This window comes from Lepisma saccharinum, chromosome 7, assembly GCF_977018435.1.
Source record: "Lepisma saccharinum chromosome 7, izLepSacc3.1, whole genome shotgun sequence".
In the NCBI taxonomy this organism is placed as follows: domain Eukaryota; kingdom Metazoa; phylum Arthropoda; class Insecta; order Zygentoma; family Lepismatidae; genus Lepisma; species Lepisma saccharinum.
The window spans coordinates 58,763,537-58,787,749 of record NC_139235.1 but is presented as its reverse complement, the minus strand read 5'-3'; the positions used below and the strand labels follow the sequence as shown (position 1 = coordinate 58,787,749).

The window sequence follows — 24,213 nt, the reverse complement described above, 5'->3', positions numbered from 1 at the left end:
TGTCAGCATGCAGTATTGGAGGAAGGGAAACAAGTGAGTACGTTCGCTTGTTTGGGAAGTTTAGAACGTAACGTTTTGTGTGTACGTGCTCTAATATTGTACAAATAGTAAAAAAATCTGTTTATTTTCTTAATAATAAACTGGGTAAGTACTGTCCGCTTCAAAATAGTCAGATGTTTTATATAAATGCAATCAATAGCGACACCAATTTGGAAAAACAAAATTTACTTCTTTTGTCATTTTACATTTTTTTAAATAATTGTTTTCCATCATTCCCCGCAAATTCCTACCTTACCTCTGTAAAAATTTCTGGCGCCCATATTTGAAAATACGATCATTCAAGTATCACTCACTCAACGTAGTTTTCGGTGTGGAAATAATCTCTCTTTTAAGTTTCCTAGCAACGTTCGTTTCCATGGTCAACAACACAGCAAACATGGAAAACACAAAAGTATTGTTACATCTCTAAAAGCAGCCATTTCTGTTTATATAATCTCTGGGTTGAATCTTCTTACGTATATGTTACGTAGATGCACGTTTTATAAGTAGAATTTGGATCATCTGCGTTGTTTGATCTTGAGTATAAAGTATAAGGGGAAAGAATGTCTTATTTCGCCTCTTGAAACGGATGTTGCTAGGGACATCACCCTTAAAAAAAGGGGGGTGAGTGAGTGATTTTTTAAAATTTCTCGTTGTTTTTAGAGAATTTCGTGGGGGTTCATGATGGAACATTTTTTGCCTCTCATGGTGAACATTATGTCAGTGAGTCTTGGGTCTTTATATGATGGTATCGTACACTTTCGACGTGGCCCTTGGCCCCGTTTTGGGTTCCCGCATGTATTATTGGAAAAACAAGTGAGTACGTTCACTTATTTGAAACGTTTAGAACTTAACGCCATGTGTGTACGTGCTCTAATAATGTACAAATACCCAAAATACCATTCTTTATTATCTTAACAATAAACTTCCGTTATTCTCTGCAAATTCTTACCTTGCCTCTGTAATAAATGTTGATGCTCAAATTTTGAAATACGAAAATTCAAGTACCTCTCACCTATCGTAGCTTTCTGGATGAAAATAACCTTTCTGTAAGTTTCCTAGCAACGTCCGTTTCCATGGCAAACACAAGTATTGTTACATCTCTAAACATTTCATTAAAACGGCCATGATGTATATATTTTTGTATTGAGTATTCTACAGCTGTTTATGTAATCTCTTGACTGAATCTTCTTGTGCGGATGTCACTCTTGTTTGAAGTACAATTTCTAATTAGGAATAGCCGGCCCCTGTGGCGGAGTGGTTAGCACATCGAAATACGAAGCCAGGAGTCCCGGGTTCAAATCCTGGCCTGGGCATGGATGTTTGTGAGTGTTCATTCATATATGCAACCTCGTACTTTGAACTCTGGTTTCCTTTAAAAAAAATACCATTTTTTATATTTACGGTCTTAACGAGGAAAAATAATAGCCTTATTTTAAAAATACCTTAAGTAAATAAAAGTGTTCCGTGTATGAAAGTTTGGAAATCGTTTCCAAGATGTAACTCATCCTCGCATCACTGGTCTTTGAAACATCTTTAACCAATAGACAAGAAGATGTGCAAAATGTTCTGATTGATATCAATAATCATATCGCGGTTAAACAGGAAACACAGCTCCAGCTTATCTAGATTTCGATGAGAAATACCTGAATTGTCTCCGCTGAAGTTTGCCTTGGACTTGTTAAGACGTTTCCTCAAAGAAACGATACTTGAACCATGTTCATAATGAGAAATCTGATCAACTATACCCTGTCCCAGCTAACTGTAGAGCAGGGCCGCGCATATCGGCAGAGGAGGAGGAGAAAACTCTAGTGGTGAAAGCGCAGCGTTGCCAACACTACGGTCCTGACCGTACATGTACGGAAATTTCACGGCATGTACGGGCGTACGGTCCAGACCTTAGTCCGTACGCTAAATACACGGCTTGTCATAATTTGCTCCTGCAGTTGTATCCCTAATATTTCCCTAAGAAATTCTTAAACCAATCGTACGGACCTGGAAATAAAAATACGGTCCGTTTTCCATGTGCGTTCGGTATTATCCTTTACAAAAGTTTGCAACGCTTACTGGAAATCGGGTAACTCCCGTCGCCCATTACACAATCCCGTTTCTCTCACTTTTCATTACTTGCGCAGAGACTTCTCGTTTGTCTGATCTACAGTTACCTGGTATGGAGTTTAGAAAGCTCTTTGTAGTTTCTGTACACGTAAGTCTGTAATTGCCTTCTCATTTCAGGAATGGAAATCACGAACAGTGAGCGCAGAGCACACTACAACATCGTCCAATGCCTCGGATGGACGCTTGGTCTCTGCTCTATACCTTTTGTCTTCTGGTTTGTGAGAGACTGGGTAATTTTCCATATCGTCACGACTACGCCATTGCTGGCCTTCTTTCTTCTCTACAAGTAAGTCGGAATTACACCTGACAGTTGCAGGGCCGAATTTTGTATTGTACGTTATTCATTTCTTTTGCAAGCATACTCCCAAAAAACGAACTAACTCTCTAGGCTTCTTAAACCTGAAGGTTTATGTATGCAGGAAAACAAGTCTTCTGTCCCTACCCTGGGCGAGATCAATCCAATCTTTTCCATCCCTACCGATTTCCTTTAGATCCATCTCAACGTTATCCCTCCTTCTTCGCCTTGGCTTTCCTACAGGTCTCTTACCACCAGGTTTCCAAACAAGAATCCTGTAAACTATTCCTTCCTCTCCCATTCGTGCCACATGGCCTATCCACAAAAGCCTTCTTGATTAAATTTTTATAATATTGCATCAATCTCCAGGTATATCTGGACATTGATACAAATTAGCAGTTCTAAATTATGTAATCTTCTCCACTCAGCTGTCTCCTCGTCCCTTTTAGGTCCAAATATTTTTCTAAGGATTTTATTTTCAAATATTTTTATTTTAGCATACTCCCAAAACTACCACTAAATGCTGCGAAATGAAGGCGGAAATTGTTCATAATCGAAAATATTCGATTTAAATTTCCTTTCCGGTGTATCTCTGTGAGAGACAACGCTAGCATATTCAGCCAGAGGAGAGAAATAAAAGGGTAATACTTGCATTTACCTACCGAAATTTGTAGCTACTTCAAAAAATACTTTTTCTAAAGCATATCGCCCACTGAGACGCGGGAAAACGAGGCAACAGAACTTCTATTATCAGTATCTATTGAAACCAAATGGTGTAAAGTCAACTACCGCGAAACGCACTGAACCGAAGGACAGAATTTCTGTGCAATTAGTTTGCAGGTTTCTAGGGTGGAAAATTTCCGTTGGCCGCGCCTCCAAATGACCTCTCGTGTAATTCCGCGTCTCTTCGTTTAGCTCCGGCAAGCGTCATGCTCGGCCCCGCTGTAGCCGAGAATATTACGAAACAGTTTATCTGTTCCCAAGGTGGCCCATGGATCCCAAAGGTGGCTCACGGCTTATATTTGGCTTAGAAAATTATGGTTGTGCGAAGAAAAACATATTTATTCATGTATATTCACGTTTCTACATCTTAATAGAGAAAATCATTGGTGTCAAACTTTTGATTGTTGGCATATATACATATATACAGTAAAGACAAATAGCTGACCTCCTGCGACGCCATGGGATCCACAATAACTTAAATGAAATTGCTGCTGGCAGCCCGAGACAATTCGTTTTCTGCGTGGTGCACCAGAGGGCACGGCCGTATTTATTAGAGGGAGGGTTAGTGTTTAATTCCCCCCCCCCCCCCCACCGAAACTTCTGGCATGTTGGATGAATGAAAGTTCAGAAACCAAAATGTGTAACACATTTTCAAAAATGTATTCGCAGTTTCACAAAAATATAACAGGGAGACAATCCTGGAATGATCGAGCTAGAATTTTCAAACATTTTGAATTCTGAAATTTGAACGAAACTGATTTACTTCTCAGAATCACAGCCCATCCGCGACCCCTCCAGTGCTGTTCCTGGATCAGACTGAAAATTCCCTTGTGATTGTCCCTAAATTCCCCCTTTATAAGAGTTCAAACCCAGGATATCCAGCTTCGTAACGCGTTACATTCACTATCCTTCACCCAGCGGTTCGATACATACATTTAACCTCTATGTAGTCCTATAAAACACATACTTGTATAGTGCATAGTGGTTGTATATAATGGTGTTTGGTAAGTATATGAACAATATGAGCGTCGGAAAGTGGGATCGAACTGGTCTATAGAAACCCCTCCCCCCGAATTGAAACCTTTTATTGCAAGTTACAAAATAGCAAAGAGTTTGTTAGTTTTATTGTTAATAACGGAAATAAAGTCCAGTTAGTATTCCAACAGAATAACCAAAGAAAAACGGCGTTAGATCAAGTTACAATACAGGCACCAAGTTATGTTTTACCATTCAACCCAAAGAATAACTGGTTCCACAGTTTTGAAAATTCCAAAAATTAAGTTTTACGTGAATGGTCAAACAACATAAACTTTATGACTAAAATTTATCTCTGACTTTTAAAGCTTTTTATTGAGGTACCTAAAATGTTATAACAAAATATAATAACTGTGCATTTCAGTATACACTGCATGAAACGTAAAGTAAATAAATAAAAACAGTTGTGCTGTGTATTCACACTTCTGATGGATAGAGTAGAAAAGTCTTCTCAAGGATATAAGGACAGCAATAATAATCATAATAATAATAATAATAATAATAATAATACATTTGGAATTAATTAGTTGATGAAATTTAAAAAAATATTATTATTATATTAACAATAAAGTAAAGAAAAAGTATTCCCCTGTGCATAGCACCACGTCATGAAGGCGTATAGGGGGTGTGGGGGTAACGCCCCACACTTTCTTGATCCGGTCGTGAGTAGGGGTGATGTGATCAGCACCACGCCCCTGACCGCCTTTACCTCCCAGGGTTTCCCCCAGGTACCCATGTTATTCGACGCTGGGTGGGCGCCGGGGCCGCTTCCAACCGTTAGAAAAGTTCCCAGATTTGAACCGGCCGGGGATCGAACCCGGGACCTTGAGCATGGTAGTCAGACGCGTTACCGACTGAGCCACCGCGTTATTGTTATTATTTCTATTATTCAAATTTCTTGCGACGCCCATGGGAACCATTATGAGTGAGCCCCCTCCGAAATTTTTTCCTGCCTACGGCCATGCCAGAGGGGGACTGGGTACATTAACGTAGTGCCATTTGTTAGCTTTGGCTTACATACCTTATTAGGAACTCCCTGATCAAGTAAAACATGACCAATAGGATGTCGTCTTGTGTCTTATTAGATCCCCTTCCACTATATACAATTAGTTCAAGTTTAGGAATTGTCTTCCATATACCATCTTACATTAAGCACTGACGGGTTTTGATCATATTTGACCTTTGGATACAGAAGGAATTCATTATTGCATTAAATTTTGTTTTGTTAAAGTTTGTTTTGTGCGTAATTTACGCTCAGGGAGTTTAATTGAGACTGGATTGGAAAGAATCTACAGTTTAAAGTGCTATCCTAAACTCTGCGCCTTCACCAGAAATCCATTCATCATTAGAAAACAATGGCTTCATTGATATATGAAGGGCTTGGGTGTATAACATGGTAAGTGACATTTTGGTAATTTTTGAGTTACAAAGTAAAATGTGCCATCCTTCAATTTTCGAGTGAAATTGCCATGTCGTACAATTTGCATTGGACTCAGTGAAGGCTTCTGAAATTGGTAAACACAACATGAAAACAATTTATGTACAGTATAGCTTCTAATAACCTTTTTTCTTAATGAGCTCCGAATGGCCAAATGGCTATCATGTTTTACACCCGAGCATTTCATATTTTACTTCAAAACTTTATTATTATTATTTTATTATTAATACTATTATTATTATTATTATTATTATGCATCAATTTTGTACCGTTTTATTATTTTAGTTTTTAAATGAAGTGACCACTGACTTGTATCGGAGCTAATTCCAAGAAACTTTCTTCCAGATTCATGCCTGAGTCACCCCATTGGCTGGCGTCCAAAGGAAGAGTGGATGAAGCGGGGAGGGTCCTGGGGGAGATAGCCCGAATAAATGGAAGGGAGCTGCCTTCCAATCACAAAGAGATTCTTCACAAAATATCTGAAACCCAAGAAGTAACTTATGGAATACTCAGCCTCTTTAAAACTAAGAGATTAGCAATTCGGACAATGTTAATGACATTCGTTTGGTAAGTTAACTTCCTATTCCTATATAAACAAACACATTTTTGTTGATAGTGAATTATACGGATGTCAACATTTTAACAACAGTAACAACAAATATAAAACAAACAAGGTATGTGGCAGAAATGTCGTATATGCCTTCATAAGAAACACGGTAAAAGTTTCTTACAATCCAAACTGTATCTATCTCTATAATCCAAAAATAGCATCTACTCATTCTTGAAGTATACTATATAGCAGGGAGCGAAATCATTGAAGACTGGTGGGGGGAAAAAGATCTTAATCTACACTTCATAAATTATTATGATATGGGTATTTATAATATTATTAAATATAAAAGTCAATAAATTACTAAATATTTTTAAAAAACATTATTATTAAATACACATAAAGTAATTTGGCTAATTAGTTACTTTTATATAGCTATATCAGATATGTGTGTAAAGTAGAATATTAATTCCTTTACTAACTGGTTAAAGATGTCAATGTATTACGAAATATGTTTGTTATGTACAAGCTTTTGTTTAGTTTTTGTATTAATACAAAACTATTATAATTTATTATTATGTTCGACTTGCATTCTTCTTTTATTGAACGCATATTGTTATTGGTGTAGACAGAGTAATAATCTCTTGAAAAAGAGAGAAAGCATTCTGGACTCACTATTTTGTGTGTTTTCGATATTATCCTTAGTAAACATAAGAAGTAAATGCTAATTGCTTATATTTTGTTGTTACAAGAAAAACTCTCCCCCCCCGGGGAAATTTTTGGTGGGGGGATTTTTGAGGTCAATATTGTTGGTGGGGGGCAATCCCCCCTGTCGCCCCCAGGATTTCGCACCCTGCTATATAGCCAAAAGTCATCGGACACCCAAGTGAACGTGATGGTAGTGTCATGGTCTGGGGCTGTTTTTCCTGCTTTGGGCTTGGGCCATTAATTTTGGTCAATGGAAATAAGAACAGTGGTGTTTATGAGGACATTTTAGACAACAGCATGCTGCCCACACTGTGGCAACAGCTTGGAATGGGCACTTTTCTCTATCAGCATGATAATATCCCTGTCCCAGGAGCGTATATTCTAGGCTATCTGCGAAGCCTGAAGCCTAGAGAATACAATACAGAAGAAAAATAGATTAGAAACAGTAAATAAAACTAATTTCAATGAGAAGATAACGGAGATTCTGAAGTTGGCAACCTAATTTCTTAGGAGTTGGGAACCTGCTGCAATTGGGATGCTAAGAACGAGCAAAATATGTGTGTCTAACCAATTATATCGGCGGTTTAAGCGAGCCTTTCCTCCATAGCCTAGGCCATGTGTTATAGTGAGATAGTCCAGGTCTTGGCTCAGCATACGCCACTGCTCTGTCAATAAAGCAGGGTCCGTTGCATCGTGGTTTGAGGAGAATCAGGTGGATGTACTTAGCCCCGACTGGTACGAACTGGAGCGCCGGTAGCGTGCCAGACCCACACGACCGAAAACCACCCATGAACTATTCACGAGGCTACAGGACGAATGGGGAAAAATATCCACCAGATTTTTACCAGAACTTAGTGGAAAGCCTGGCCCGAGGAGTAAATGCTGTAATAATAGCGAAGGGAGGACATCTTATTAGTTACCTGGCTGGAGTCTTTGGAATGAACAGCACTGGGTGTCCGGTGACGTTTGGCTCCATAATGTATTGTTTCATATTTGGCTTCCCATATTTTTGTTCCATTCCATATTTTAGTATGTTATTTTTTTGTTTCTCTTTAAAGTACGAGGGGTTGTTCAAAGTTCTTGAAGCGTTTTCCTTGATTGACTCATATTAGTTACTACGATGCAAGGTTTTGTGTTTTTAGCTCTTTCAGTTCATGATTTTCAATAAAATGTAAATATAATTTGCAACCTTTCAGTCAGCAAGCTTCACTTTTTCGTAGTCTTTCATTAATTAATTTTTGTCATTTTCTGCCACTTTTCACTAATCGCAAAAATAATGAGTGATGATCACTATGCGAATTAAGCTTTTTGCTTGGGGCGGGGAGATGTCTGATCAGGGGCGTATATGTGATTTCAATTTTTTTTTTTGGTACGCAAATGTGAACCTGTTGGTAAACTAAACTATTGCCTTGCAATGGTCCTAACCAGGGTGCGAAATCCCCGGGGGGTGGGGTACAGGGGGGGGGGGAATTACCCCCAACCAACGATCTGGTCCTAAAATTTCCCCCCATCAAACTTTTCTGGGGGGGGAGATTTTCTGTTCTAACAACAAAGATAAACCATTATTTTTTTAAGTCGAATATACTTTACTGGAATAATATCGAAAACGAGCACAAAAAAACGAACAACAAAGGGCCTCATCTCTAAGAACATTGAACCCAGCAATCCCCAGAACACAGATGTTAGTCCAACTTGTTATTTCTTCTCCACTTCTCAACGCCTTTCGTCACCTACCGCAAAGTATATAAATATATTAATAAAACGCGTAATATCATTTAGATGTGAATTTTATATAGGGAACTATTATATTTTTAATATCTCTTAATTTTTCCCCTAGTCACGTAAATCATTGTTTATAGCAGTTTTATATTAAAATATTCAATTTGCAATTGAATTTTGAATGAAAAGCAGTCCATATAATATATATTATATAATATAATATTTTAATAATTGTTATTTATATATATATATATATATATATATATATATATATATATATATATATATATACAGGGTGTCATTTTAATGGCGCCCACGGACCACGGAAACGTATAGAGGACATCAAAACAAACAACATTTCTCAGTAACATTTTTCTCGTTGGTGCATCATTTCGGCGCTACAGTCGTTCAAAAAAGACCGTTTTGCCGCCTGAATGCTGGCAACCACACACAACATTTGATTGCATTTGTGACGTCATATCCCGTCCTGAAGCGATGCGTTCCAGGGTTGCCAGGAACACTCATATTCTGTGAAAAATGACATAGCTACAATCAGCCACATTATGTACCGTAAAAGAAAACGACAAAACACGTTCTTTAACCTAACAGGAAGTAAACAAATAACACGAAAACTAGTAGAAAGAAAACAGAATTCAAGTGGAAGTGGTCATACATTTCAAATATTTGCAAATCTAGTTACCAAGTTGGCATCTACAATTTAGTCTATCCACTCGTCCTTCTGATACTAGTTTTCTGTGACACACTGAACAGATGACAAAATACTAGAAATGAAGGAACTCAAAATCCCAAAGGTAAGCAACACATAATATAATGTATATTCAGTGCATTAAGAGACAAGTGACAAAAATGGTTGAAAAAACAGGGATATAAGTAGTAGTAATACAAGCTCCAAGCTCTCCGACGACTGTGTTTATCTATGCACCGGATATACATGTAATGTAATAGTTTGCAACTATGAACAGGACAGTATATTCGCTACTGATTCATAATTAGATTGTTACTGTGGTTGTACGTGTTTTAGCCGTAATATAACAACGTGAACCTCGGATACTTCCGTTATCAGCACAAAAGTACCATAAGGCATCTGGACACAACCTGTAGATACCAATCTTGCAACGAGATTTACAAATATTTGACATGTAACTGGGCGCAAACAGCCACATGTAAGCTGTAAGTCCAATAAAATGTATTGTTGTTGATATTTGACATGTAGGCTGAGACAAAATCCGAAATTGACACTTCATTTTGAATACGTTTTTACCATTCCTCATATCATCGGTTCACTTTCCCCTTCCCCTGAGATGACTCCTGACCTTCTGGCTGGTAGACTATGATGTTCGGTCTACTGGACGAGTTTCTCGCTTCGTTTTACACCTAATCATGTGGTTGGTAGTTTGTAATTTTCACAAAATTTGTGTGTCCCTTGCAACTCTGCCGTGCGCTATTTCGCCGCAGGAAATGCCGTCACAGATACGATCAAATGTTGTGTTGGGTTGCCAGCATCCAGGCGGCAAAACGGTCTTTTTTGAACAGCTGTAGCGCCGAAATGATGCACCAACGAGAAAACTGTTACTGAGAAAAGTTGTTTGTTTTGATGTCCTCTATACGAATCTGTGGTCCGTGGGCGCCATTAAAATGACACCCTGTATATATATATATATAGTGTTGTGTGTGTGTGTGTGTGTCTGTCTGCTCCTTCCCCCAAAAAATCTGCAGCTTATGATAACATTAACATTTAATGTAGAAACACGTAGTACATTTACAGCCTAAGGCATTTCGTTTAACATGTTTGCTAGCATAAATGTTACGTAAACGCTTCCAAATGGTACTTTACACGGAAGCATTTCATGTAAAATTTCGGTAAGCTTTTGCGATTACAATGTATAACATATACAGCACGAAGGACACGTCGAGTTACATCATCTATGCTGAGTGCACGGTGTTTACAATTGGAACAACTAAAATATTCTTCCATACGTGTACAGTAAACGTTGTAAAGTATGTATTTAAGCAGCGCCATTGTTTTGTACCTAATATTGCTTTATATGAAACGTTATTCCTCTCGGTTGAATAGTTATCGGCTTTTAAAAATGTGAAGTGATACATTGTTTACATCTCGCGCGGCCGCCATTACAGCTTCACTCGTGACCTAGAGGTCTCTTCTGATTGGTTATGCTACGAAAAATGCTACGGAAATAGGATCGATCCTATCCTTAAGAAATGCCATGAAATATACAAGTACAATGGCATCTAAAATGCCATAAAATTTCTCGCTTTACTCGGCTTGGTGACGTAGGTCAGTTTGAGAATGGTGTAATTCTTCAGTTCAGTGTTTCTTGCATAGTTTAGAAATAATATACTGTGAGATATGAATCCCATTTTCTTTGAGGGGGATAAAGACATCCCCGGCAGGTAGACCTATAGAAATATTGGTAAATGTCTCTTATATCGGAGACACATTTCTATCGGATATTTTCAGTTTTAAATGGTTCGTACTTACCAATTGTGTATTGCGGAACATAATTGAAGGGCCCATTATGCTTTTTTCAGGAAAATAACTTCGATTTTTCACATTACGAGTAATTCTTTGGGGTCCTTTCTTCCGTTGCGGAACATACAATATGGCGCGCACAGCTGTGGATCATCTCGCGTCGTGCTGGTGTTTTGTCGATTTGGAGTGGGTATGCAGTGTTTCAACCTTCTTAACCGAAAAATACCTAATTTCGTGTTCATTATGTCATCACAAACCATTGACGGATAACCCCAAAAACCATTCCCGATAGCCCCAAAAACCATTCAGGATAGCCCCACGAACCATTTCCGGCAAGGTTAGGTTAGGTAAGCATAGTTAAAAAAATAAAAGAAATAAAATTCTGGTAAAAAAAGGGACGCTTGGAAACACTGGCGAAACCGCGTGACTTTCGACGCTCGCGCTATCTGCAGGTACATAATGGAAACAACGGCATAATGTTGTCGCTTTGCACAAAATGCAAGTTTATTATATCAAAAGTGCTTATTTCTTGTTGTGCAGCATTCTACGGTGAGAAAATACCTACACGAACTATCAAAATACTACAGAAACTCATTTCCGTAAGTAGTTTCTTCTGTAAAAATGAGGAAATGTGTCTCCGATATAACAGACATTTACCGAAATATTTTATTTTGCCGGTGAAAAAAATCTTTGTGTGGGGGAAATCCCCGCCTTCTCCTTGATCACTGATGATGACAAAGGGGTACTACTCACGAAGTACACCCATGCCAATGCTGGTATTCGAACCCGCGCCTCCTAGCGTTGTAGCGCGCTGTTCTAACCACTCCCACTGGTAGTCATTAATTTCAAAACAAGGAACAAAAGCGCACATGTTTCTCTGGAATGTTATGTAATATAAATCAGGTTTTACGTATAATGAAGGCAATTTTTTGCACTAAATAACAAGCTTCTTTGAATTCCAGTGTTCGGAAAGTTACTTTTAAAATGGTAACTAGTTACAGTCAGGGACGGCGCCAGCCTGAAATAAGTGGGGTGGGGCTAAAGATTTCGGAGTCAAGGGCTAACTTATACCAGCAAAAAAGTATTTAGGTAAAACTTTTCTACGGTATATTTTTACCAGTGAAATATTTTACAGTTAGATCCAAAGATAAATCATTGCAATTTGTTCCATCACACACAAGAGTACTTTTAGGCACGGATGTTTCATGTCAAGTAAAATGCAATAATTCTATTGTCTCTTCGAAAGCCATTTTTAGGGGAATAATATCACAGACTTACTAATTACTCAGGCACGTATCCAAAGGGGGCTTAGGGGGCTCGACAAGAGCTATCACATCTAGGTGACGATGACAGTGGCCTACTAAGGGTGATTTCACACCGTGTCGCCTGAGGATTTCACAAATCGAAAGTACATTTGAGTGGCCTTTTGTGTCGTTACGGTGTGAAACATTGCTGTTGACTGGCTTATTCCAAACGACATGTAACGTGTGTACCTTCAGTCTGAAATATTCCTAAGTCTTGAAGATTAGTCACAACGATGGAAAATTAGGGCTTTGTTAAGGTTAAGTGCGATGGCAAGCGAGAGCACCCTAAAGGATTATATATAAACCATCAGAAAGAACACATCTTACTTCAGTCTCCAATACGAAATGATAGAAACTTCTGGTGAGTTGATTTTAAAAAAATGTGCCCGAGATAAAGAGAGGCGTGCCCAGGATTTTCGGAAGGGAGAGGGGTTACGCATACTATTTTTGGTGGTCAGTCCTCATTTTGCCATCTTTTTCCTGTCTTTGACGTTCTTTTTTTAAGGAATACTGGGTCAAATTGGGATGACCCAACCAACCCTCCTTGGGCACATAACTGGATATAAATGAGTAAGCATGTGATCATATTGGGAGACAAAACATTAGATCTGTTGGGAACGGAAGGGTTTTCACTGTGCATTAGTTTCGCGATCCAGCTGTATTCTAGAGGACTTCCTTTGTTTCGTGCCGATATATGACAAGACTGCGGAAGCTATGACAGACAATTTTGAACACTTGCGAATGCTTAGGCCAGAATATGAACAATTTGGTGGGTTTCGGCTTCTATAAGAGCTGCAAACATGGGAGGACAAGACACATTAGTGGTGTTCAGGCTCGAATCAGAGACAAATATTCGAGAACTGTGTGCGTCCAGTTCGCAGCCCACAATTTGAATCTCGCATTGTCGAGTGGATTGTCCATCCTGTGCATATGTAACAGCTACATAAAGTTCTGGTATATAGATGTGTTGATGCATGATGAGAAGAAATGGACACACACACATACTGAGATGGTTCCGACACACAATGGAAACAGATGGGTCAATTGGTTAAGAAAGGTTGCGATTTCACCTTCGGATAAAAATGACAGCCTTAAACAGTGGCGGCGATTTATGGGATAGTTGTTCCCCATATTCTTGCCTCCACACTATCACTATGGAATCTTAACGCTAAGCCTTGTCTACCAAGATAAAATAAACTTTCCTTGTACCCCCCTCCCCGTTTTGGAACCCAGTTGTCACCACTGCCTTAAACATATAATTGTGAGGTTCTATCTATACCCCATTAAAAACTTGTGTTCAGCTCCCCTCCCCCGAAAGGAATTCCTGGATACGTGCCTGTAATTACTATTCATATCAACTGTACAAAATACGTTATAAAAGCTACGGATAAACGTATAAATATAAACATAACACTATTTCTATTAAGTAAAGAGTTTGAGTACTTTCCTCTTTTTTGCTAAAATGAGAAAATAAACCACATCAAGAAATACGATAAGATATGTATATTTTCATAAGCAGCTACAACTTTCTTTAAACCCAAAGATTTTGCAAGCTCTTTCTCAAAGAAAGAATAGATGGAGCACTCAACCTCTCGTTACCAATTCGATTACGAAGATAACGCCTGATTTGCTGCAAACAGCCGTTGATGGGGGTATGCACATTTCAATAACACAAAGCTTGTAAAGTTCGTAAAAGGCAGTTTTTAATATTTCAACCATTGCAAGGAGGTGCTGAAGGGTCTTTATTTTTAGTTCCTTTCTACCTCATAGTGTGCCACAACTCTAAATTGTCCAAATCACAACAACAGGGAGCGGCAAAAGATTGTAGTTTTTGTGCTTCAGAAAAGTGGCACTAACTGAATAAAGTAAGCATGAAATAAACAACACCACTCTTGAACAGAAAATGTGTTAATGATATTATTTACTCTGCTGTCATGATGAAATGTCTTACGTTTTCTTGTTCAACGACTGAAATTCAGAACTTAGGCTAAAAATGGGGAGGATACAAGAAATACCGTCAACATAGGATGTGCCACTCTCAAGGAACAAACATATTTTCACTATAAAATTCACCTCCATTAGGAGACAAATATATTTACATAAAAGCAATTAATAAGAGTTGCAACCCTTGCACTGAGCATTTTGACTAGTGAAAATAACTATTGTAGATTATAATTTTATTTCAGAATATATTATGCATAAATACTGATCCGAATTGGATCAAAGATTGATTCTCCTGCACGGATACCACTATGATGGTACTGCAGAAATTGCTTTCTAACCTCACAAATGATAATTAATTAAGATGTAGGACTAAGACTGCGAGCTAGAAAATTGCCCAAGCATGCTGATTTTCGCACTCTATTGCAATGATTAGTTGATTGGATTTATATTAAGGTCCACAATATGCACAGAGACCTACAGTTTCTAGTGAAATCCCAACCGAACCACTTAATGAAATGTTATACCTAGACCGGGAATAGAAGCCAGGACCCCTTGATATCAGGTTTACGGCTAGACTATCGGGGCTGGGAGGTCCATTTTAATGTTAGCATTTAAGAATCAGGTAGTGTGTGTACTCTTTGATTCTTTATCATCGTATTTGTACCTCTCGAGTATTTTCAGCGATAAGAGTAGATATAACGACGAAACCAGTGAGAGAACATCGCTAACACTCGTGCAATTGTCGGTACTCCAATGAGGAACTAGCAAATAGAAAATAAACATAACGCTTCTTTAGATTTTGAACGTCGTCCTACTTATATCATGTAAAATTCAATTGTCACACCTGCTAGACCTATTCAGAAACAGTATATGCCAAAAATCAAAGAACAATGTCACAGTCACTGAATACGTTCACCTACCAGATAGGCACCAGATTTCGGAGCAAGTTTGGCGAATCGATTGGCCAATTAGTTAGTATCAAATAAATGATCAGGTGCCACTGTTATCCAGACCCATATCTCCCCCTATTTAATTACGCAACACATCATAAATAAGGTAACCTTGCGATCTAACCGAATTGAAAAATGTTTTTGAACATTGATTGATTAATTTAGTTTACTTCGCGTTTTGTGCCTCTTGGCTAATGTGCGAAGATGGGGATGAGTGATGAAATGATGAAATTGATGAATAGACATTCACAAACAACCATGCCCGAGCGGGATTCGAACCCGGGACCCTTGGGTTTTTGAATATTGAACTTGCCCAAATGGAAGTTTTATAATGGAAAATGTAAACTTCTACTTTTTAAGTTTTCGCTCGAAATGCATCTACCGTATTACAAAACTCTGGGGGGCTACAGGGGGGATTAGACCAGTTTTGGGTGGGCTTCAGTCCCCCCCTAGCCCCCTGTTGCGCCGTCCCTGGTTACAGTTACAGTTACTTGCTTAAAAAAGTAAGTTACAGTTAGTCATTTTAAAAAGTAACTCAGTTACAGTTCAAAAGTAACTGAAAATTTTCTTGCAACCAAATAACACAAATCGATCATTAATTGTAATAAAATATTTTATGAAGACTAACATGTATTTTACTTATGTCACTGTGATACGTTCTAAGCACAATTATTTAGATGCGTCGTATTATTTTACTATTAATATTAACTTAATATTAATCAGCGGTGAACGATGAGACTCGGTGAAGTACACAGACTCCTCTCAGGTACAGGGGTAGTGTTAGGCAAAGACAATTTTCACAGCACAGAGAAATAAAACCACATTACTGCAGTATGTATAAACTGAAAGGTTTTATTCTTTATTTATTGTAATTATAGTGCAAATATACTTGAGACGAAGACGAGGATTTCGCTTTGTCGATGAATTGACTCAACTAAAACGCATAAACTCAATGCGTGGCTATCGGCAAGCCTATGATCACATAGACCTAGCTTGCGCCCCGAACTACCACACCAAGAGATATGCAATGATAACTGAGCCAATATTTGCTCTTTAGCCTTTTCTTTCCAAATTACTCCTTAGGGTAGCTTTATTATTTAACGTAGAATGGTTGCAGTATTATGCATATCATCAATGCATGGCTATCGGCGTACCTATGTTCACATAGGCCTAGCTTGCGCCCCGAACTACCATACCAGGATGTATGCACAACACCGAGGAGTTATTTTTAATTTAAAAAGCTTCGACGATCCGTGGCGAAAGTGTGATGATTCTTACGCGATATCCTCGCTTTTATACTATTTTTGAGAACACAGATTAAAGTACAGATGAATCACTCACTATCTACAAAAGGATACTACAACAAAACTGACATCTATACATGTTTAGAAATACAAATTCGTATAGTGAACTCTCGCAAACATGAAGATACATTAAATTACCCATTATGTAGCATAAAATACAATAAACATTAAACAAAAGATATAAATTACTAATAAGGCGCAATATTACATAGAATAACAAGGAGGTTACGCTTTCTTTCACAAAATAAATATAATAGTGACACATTTTCTACTGATGACGTCACACAAAATATGGATCATATCATCTGCCCCTTCCTTTCGAAAACTAAGTTTCAGGAAGGAAGTTATCTACCTGGAGGAAACTTAGTTTTAAAGTACAAACTCTTTCTTTTTATCCTCCGAAAAACGCACCAGTTTTAGGTTATCCAAGTTAACCTTATCATATAATTCTTTAGTCCTTGGAATAAGCAATGTCACAACATTATTTTCCACTTTGTCCACTAGATAAGGTCCTATCCACAACATAAATAACTTTTGAATGGTCCTATCTAGTGAGGAGCTTAAGGAATGGTTTTTAATCATCACGAAGTCTCCAACTGTCACTGTCTTGGCGTTTCCCTTCTGTTTTAAATCCTTCGACAGCTTCTTCTTCTCCCTGACTTGGGCTAAGAATAATTTGGACTTCCAATCCGGTTGGGCTTCTTCCCGTTCGGGCCAATTGAAATGAGTTAGGATCTCTCTGGGTATGGGATGGTTGAAGAATAGTTCAGCAGGTGAATATCCAGTAGTCTCAGAAATGGAATAATTAATTAACCAAACAACTTTTGATATGTATCGCGACCAAGTCTGATGTTCTCGATAACAAAGACGGACCTCTCGCATGGTAGTCAGGCACTCTAACGACTTTATTTTTTAAAAAAAAATACCCCTATGCGGTAGTATCCCCCGTTATTCACATTTTCTCAATTTTCACGTATGTCAATTTTCTCTGTTTTCTGTATTCTCATTGGGACAAACACAAACATCCATGTCCGAACCGAACTAAAATGCGGGACCCCTGACGTATAGTGCGTTGTGCTAACCACTCCGCTACGGAGGTTGATTGATCTACCGTGACTCATGCATTTATATTTAAATAACATTTATATTTATTATCGTTGATTGATTGATTGATTTGTTGTTTTAAGTCCACTTTATGCACAGTAAGGCTAATCGGGACTGGACCTACAGTTTAAAGTGGGATCCGAACCACTTGTGCCTCCACCGGGTATCGAACCCGGGACCCCTTGATTACAAGGAGACGACGCTACATACGGGGAGGCCATATTTATTATCTTGTTGTACTTAAGGAAGGTCCATTGGAAAGAAACTGTACAGAAATACCATGATTTTATACCATCTAACATACCGGTTCCTCTCATTTGCTGCTGACGTATGTGTGTCTTCGTGTCCGCTAAAGGGATGCAGGGTGCTATCTCGACAATTTACGGGGGTCGAACCACATTTCCGTTTTACTAGTCATTTAACTTGAAAATAAGCTTTGTACAAAACATTTTTTTTTAAAATATGGGACATAATTTTAGTTGACGAAAAATTGCTGATTTAAATTTGTATCCTGACAAAAAAAAAAGTTCAAGGCCACTTTACGATCAGAACAGCTGCTGTGACTAGGCCTACAGGTTAAAATGAGATTTCACACTCCCACCAGAAAACCTATTGAATACAAGGCCATAGCAACATTGGCGTCAGGAAGTAGGGTAAGGAGGGCTGCCCCCTGGATAATGAAAGTCAATCAAAAATTTTATATTTATCACACATAATTTTATTTCAGCCACAATAATAGCCTATGTGTTAATTACACTGATGAACAAATTCAAACTTTTTTTGCTCTTTTGAACGAAAATAGGTGATTATTTATAATTCGACCCTGCTGAATCCAAATCTGAAAGTAGAAATGCTGTATCACCTATCGTTTTCGCTGGATTTTCATTTTTTGTTTTTAATAAAAATTTAATTCCCTTTGTAATAATACATCGAAATTTGATATTATTTTTGTTTGTTTGCTCATGAAGTAAGATTTAAATATTGAAGTGAATAACTATGAAATATAAAAAAAAAATAAAAAATATATATAGGACCGATTTTGACTGTTCAATGAAAAAATTTCATGCAAAAAAAAAGGAAAAAAACACATTTTTACTCACATTTTCAAAATTTCTTTCTTGAACTCTGCTGTTTGTAACTGCCACCAGAAACCTCTTCCTTGAGGTTCCAACAGTAGTCTGCTAACATGTTCTGTACCGATTTTCCTGCATATCGTTTCTCCATGACAGAAATATCCTGGTGAAATCTCTCGCCGCATTCGTCACTAACCACGCCCAAGTTAGGGGGGAAAATGTCCAAATGCGAATGTAAAAAGTGAATTTTCAAGAACATATTGCACCCCGTGCGCTGATAACACTTGAACAAGTTCTTAACAAGTTCCTTGTAGTTGTCAGCTTTCACGTTTCCAAGAAAATTACAGCATACTTGTCTGAAAGCTAACCATACACATTTCTCTTTTTCTGTTAGCAATTCCACAAAGTTGTCATCATGAATGATCTCACAGATTTGCGGCCCAATAAATATGCCTTCTTTTAACATACTATCAGTGAGTTTAGGAAATGTTTTTCTCAAGTACCCTGCAACGTCCTGCTCGAGAAAAGTGCTTGCTACACATACACGAGCACGTCAGCTGGGTGCAAGTCTACTAACTTGTCCACGACCAATCAGTAGCACCATACGCTCTGCAAAGTTTTACCCATTATGCTAACATTTTCTCCAGCGGTGGTATGAGACTCTATTTCACTCAGGGATCGGGAATAAGTACACGGTTCAAGTAGCGCCTCTAGCGCCGTTCACGCGAACTACGTGGAACCGTGCTAGAGCAGGCAAGGCCATCTCTACGGCAGTCAATTGAACTACGTGCACAAGGCACGAACGATGAATACATATAATATTAAACGTGTGCTAAACGTTAATATACAATTATCAGATAAATAATACATATTCTTTGCGACCACGCAGGGACTGATTAACATTACAACTCAGCATAATATGCTAACACAAAGCACCTGACCTCATTATTACAATTTACAATGAATGGTTAATATAAATAACGTTGACAGAGTTAGTTATTAACATAGAATAATAACACTCAGAAACTAAATAATTGTGATGACCTCGCAGGATCATTACAAATGCCCCCTCCCTTGGGGAAAAATTTTGAAGAAATTTAAAGTTCTTACTTCATATTAGAATTTCTGAAAAATTTTTAACATTCAAATTAATAGTTTGCTTCTGACATCTGTCACTTCTTCAAGTTTTTATATCTCTTACACTCGGAATTCTTGGATGCTATAAGCTAAGAGTGCAGGAGAGAAGTCACACACTAATTAGTCTGACACGACTGTGACCTCTGGTTGCTTAGAAAGTCTCTAGTAGTTTCGACCGCTCTTTCTCTTCCCAAAGACCATTGATTTCCTGCATCTGGGGGCTCATATTATCGTTGCTGATTTCCAGAGTAGTATGTCCTGGAAGTACGAGGTTCATCTCTATTAAGTTCTTCTCTCTGGGCACCAGATCTCCAGTTTCTATCTTGATACCTTTGGAAATTTCTCCTTGGTTCACCACGTCTGGAACGCTCAACTCGCCCTCTATTACGTTGAGTGTTCAAGCTCCTTGAACTTTGACTACTTCTATCTTCTTCTGCTGTGCGAACTTCAACACCACGTACTTGGAGATTACTTTGATTTTTATCTTCCCTGCTTCTGAGTTCAGATTTATTTCTCCAAGCCTCAGGTTCATCAAATAAATCAAAGTCCTTTAAAAACTGAGCCAACTGATTCATCTGCTTTGGAGCACGAGCTAAACAGAGATTTCGCACTCGGTATGGCAACTGACCAATAATTAGGCTAACAACTTCACTTTCCCTGAAACTCACAGCCAAATTACGATAAGCAGCGTAAACACTCCAAGCATAGCTTTCTAAGTTCTCGTGAACTTGCCGATTAAAACGTCTGTTTCTAACAGCAGCCAATTGTCTCTGTTTTGCCCTTTCAGAGGCAAATTCCTCCCTGAATTTGTCACAAAAGTCATCGTAGTCGTCCATAGTCGTCTATATTTCCCGACAACCAATGTTCTGCATTGCCTGTAAACACACGAGGTAACAATTCAAGACGATAGTTATCTGGTACCTGCATCAGTTCAAAACTTACATTGAGATCCCGCAGATACTTTTCAGCTGACTGCGCTTCTATGTTGCCGCTGAATTTTGGAAGGCAGGCTATATCAGACATTCTTGGCATCTTATAATAACTCTTTCTTCTACGAGGGGATTCGTCTTTATTATAACCCTCGAGAGGTTTTCTTCTTTCATCCACTTGGGTAGGATCTGTCGAGTGCAAGTTCCTGGCAATGTAAGGTTGTTTATTAGGAGAAACACTGGGATTGATGCATCTATCAGAACAAGACAAATTTGAATTATCCTTACGGAAAGTTTCATGCACACTCTTCATTTCCTCCTGCAGAGCATTGATTCTGTGAATAAACATTTCACTCTGTTCCTTCAATTCTTCCCGAAGAACAGTTTCAAGTCTCTGGGATTTCGTTTCCAATAGGTTCACTTTTTCAATCACTGACTTCTCAATAGCACTAGACCGCTCCTCTAAGGATTGTACCACAGACTCAAGTTCCTTTACTTTGTCTTCATTACTTTCATATAATTTCATTTTCTCTAGCAGTTGCCCCACCAATTCCAGGCAAGTACTTATGTTTTCTTCAACTTTATCTTTCCAAGACTCCAATTGTTGGCTGACTACTTCCCCTACTCGTTCATTTAACTTTTTAGCAACTTGGCAAATATCTTCCTTTAATTGCCCAGTAAGTGCCTGTAACTCTCTTCTATGTTTTTCATCTTCCTCCTCCTTCTCTTGTTTTCTCTTTTCTTCTAGACTTTCCACTAATTTGCGAAACATTTCCAAGTCTTCTTGTCTCCTAGCTTCTGATTCCTTTTTCTCAAATTCTCTTTTCTCTTCAAATTCGCGCTTCTCAAGTTCTCTTTTCTCTTCAAGTGATTCAATCAAGCGAGTAACATCAAGCATATCTTTCTTTCTAGCTGCCATTTCTTTCTTCCGCTGTTTTTCTTCCTCAATCTTTTCGTTTTTCCTTTCCTCTTTATCCTTCATCAACCACTCTAGTAAGCCTGGAACTGCTGATGTCTGAGTAGAGAAACTAGGCTCAGGATCTGAGGCTACGGCAGGCATTGGCAAACACGTCTGACACAAAAGTTCACCTTCAGTTCTATTAGAAATTTCTTTACCTTCACAGTGCCAATTGAAATTTTTATGACACTGGTTACACTGGAATGAGTCCTTTAGCTCTCCCTGGTTTCTACAGCAAGCAAATTCAGTCTCTAGATCCATTGTTCTCTTAGATCTACTTCGGAGATTCTTCCCTGATTTATCACCTTCCATGTTTTCATGTAAGTTCATCTCTTTAAAAGCGGCAAATTATTTTGCAAGGGTGCTTCACTCTGATGTTGCACTCGCGAGTAATGTTAACAGTTCAGAAATGTTATCTTCGGGTCCCACGGTGTAAGAACCAATTAACTTTGCAAAACTACTGTATCGGCTCACGTGCTGACACAATATAACTTTGCCTCAGGCTCCACTATGTAAGAGTCAAATAACATTGCTTCGGACTCTACTGTGTATCAATTAACTTTCTTATCGGTCTCCACGTTAAGTCACCAAACAACTTGACACAGTGTCCACACTAGTTTGGCACTATCGGGCTACACTTACTTATTTCCACTTCGGGCACCACGTTGTGCACAATCGAGTTTTTGAACTTTCGGGCCCCACGTTGGGATGCCAATTAACTTTGCAACGTCCTGCTCGAGAAAAGTGCTTGCTACACATACACGAGCACGTCAGCTGGGTGCAAGTCTACTAACTTGGCCACGACCAATCAGTAGCACCATACGCTCTGCAAAGTTTTACCCATTATGCTAACCTTTTCTCCAGCGGTGGTATGAGACTCTATTTCACTCAGGGATCGGGAATAAGTACACTGTCCAACGTTAGAGAAAGTTTAATGAATGTAGCTGGATACACTTATGCAACTATAAACGTTGTAAGTTTAGCACACGCCCGTGTAGGATATTACACTCACTTGGCCAATATATTGCCACACAATGGGGGGAGAATGGCTTCTGCAAACTGCCGTAAACTGGGAACAGATACACTGCTGCACTGTCCTCTGGGGTCGTATCCTTAGCTCCAACAAACGTCAGGAAGTGCAGTCCTTTGCTAGCGCAGACTTCTATAGCTGCAGGCTTTTACAGGGAACTGTTGGCTTTCGGGGAACAAAGGGGCATCTGTTAGGGTCACCCTCACGATAACCGTAGTATTTCCCTGACCTGTAATTTACCTTCTGGGCGGTTGCCTAGAAACCCCACGCCACACTACCCTGGCGGGGTGCCGCAGGTTGATAGGGGGAGGAAGCCTCTCGCAACAAGCGGAGCGGGTCCTCTCACTCTAAAGTGGAGTTTTTCTCTCTCGCCAGTAAGCGGAGTGGGTATCTCTCACTCGAAAGTGGAGTGGGTTCTCTTGCCAAAGGCTGAGGTCAACCTCTCTCGCTGGAAGGCGGAGTGTGGCTTTTCTCGGGTGCTTGGCCTCTCGCAAGAGCGGAGTGCACCTTCCTTCCTTCCTTAAGAAGCTTGGCCTCTCGCAAGAGCGGAGTGCTCCTTTCTTCCGGGTCAGTTGGTAAGAGAGATCTCATCGTGAGCCGACCTGAAAGCCAACTGAAGAAAATCTGCTCCGCGGCTGGTTATATAGCCTCGGTTCAAGTAGCGCCTCTAGCGCAGTTCACGCGAACTACGTGGAACCGTGCTAGAGCAGGCAAGGCCATCTCTACGGCAGTCAATTGAACTACGTGCACAAGGCACGAACGATGAATACATATAATATTAAACGTGTGCTAAACGTTAATATACAATTATCAGATAAATAATACATATTCTTTGCGACCACGCAGGGACTGATTAACATTACAACTCAGCATAATATGCTAACACAAAGCACCTGACCTTATTATTACCATTTACAATGAATGGTTAATATAAATAACGTTGACAGAGTTAGTTATTAACATAGAATAATAACACTCAGAAACTAAATAATTGTGATGACCTCGCAGGATCATTACAACCCAAAACCCTCACATTGTTTATCCAAAGCCTTAACAATTTTTTTCATCAGTCCAAACTTTATATGCAACGGTGGTAACAAAATCTTGTCTTTCTCAAGTAGAGGGAGATTCCTAACACTCTTCTCTCCAGGAATTAAGTTTTTCCGTATGGGCCAATCCACAATGTTGTAATGTTTATCTTTTGCCCGGCTGTCCCATTCGCAAAGAAAGCAACACAATTTTGCAAACCCAGACTTCATGCCTAACAGTATACCAATCATTTTGAGGTCTCCGCATATCTGCCAACCATATTTTTCATAATTTATCACTTTTAATATTGTATC

At 38.9% G+C, this 24,213-nt stretch overlaps 1 protein-coding gene across 1 annotated transcript in view; it reads left to right on the top strand.

Annotated features, from left to right (window-relative positions):
• The window catches only part of LOC145990235 (carcinine transporter-like), an 84,412-nt gene that overhangs the window by 42,421 nt on the left and 17,778 nt on the right, over positions 1 to 24,213 (top strand). Inside the window, exons 6-7 of the mRNA XM_083125909.1 lie at positions 2,275 to 2,443; positions 5,994 to 6,215. Coding sequence (XP_082982035.1) covers positions 2,275 to 2,443; positions 5,994 to 6,215 — 391 coding nt within the window. The remainder of the gene's footprint in view (positions 1 to 2,274; positions 2,444 to 5,993; positions 6,216 to 24,213) is intronic.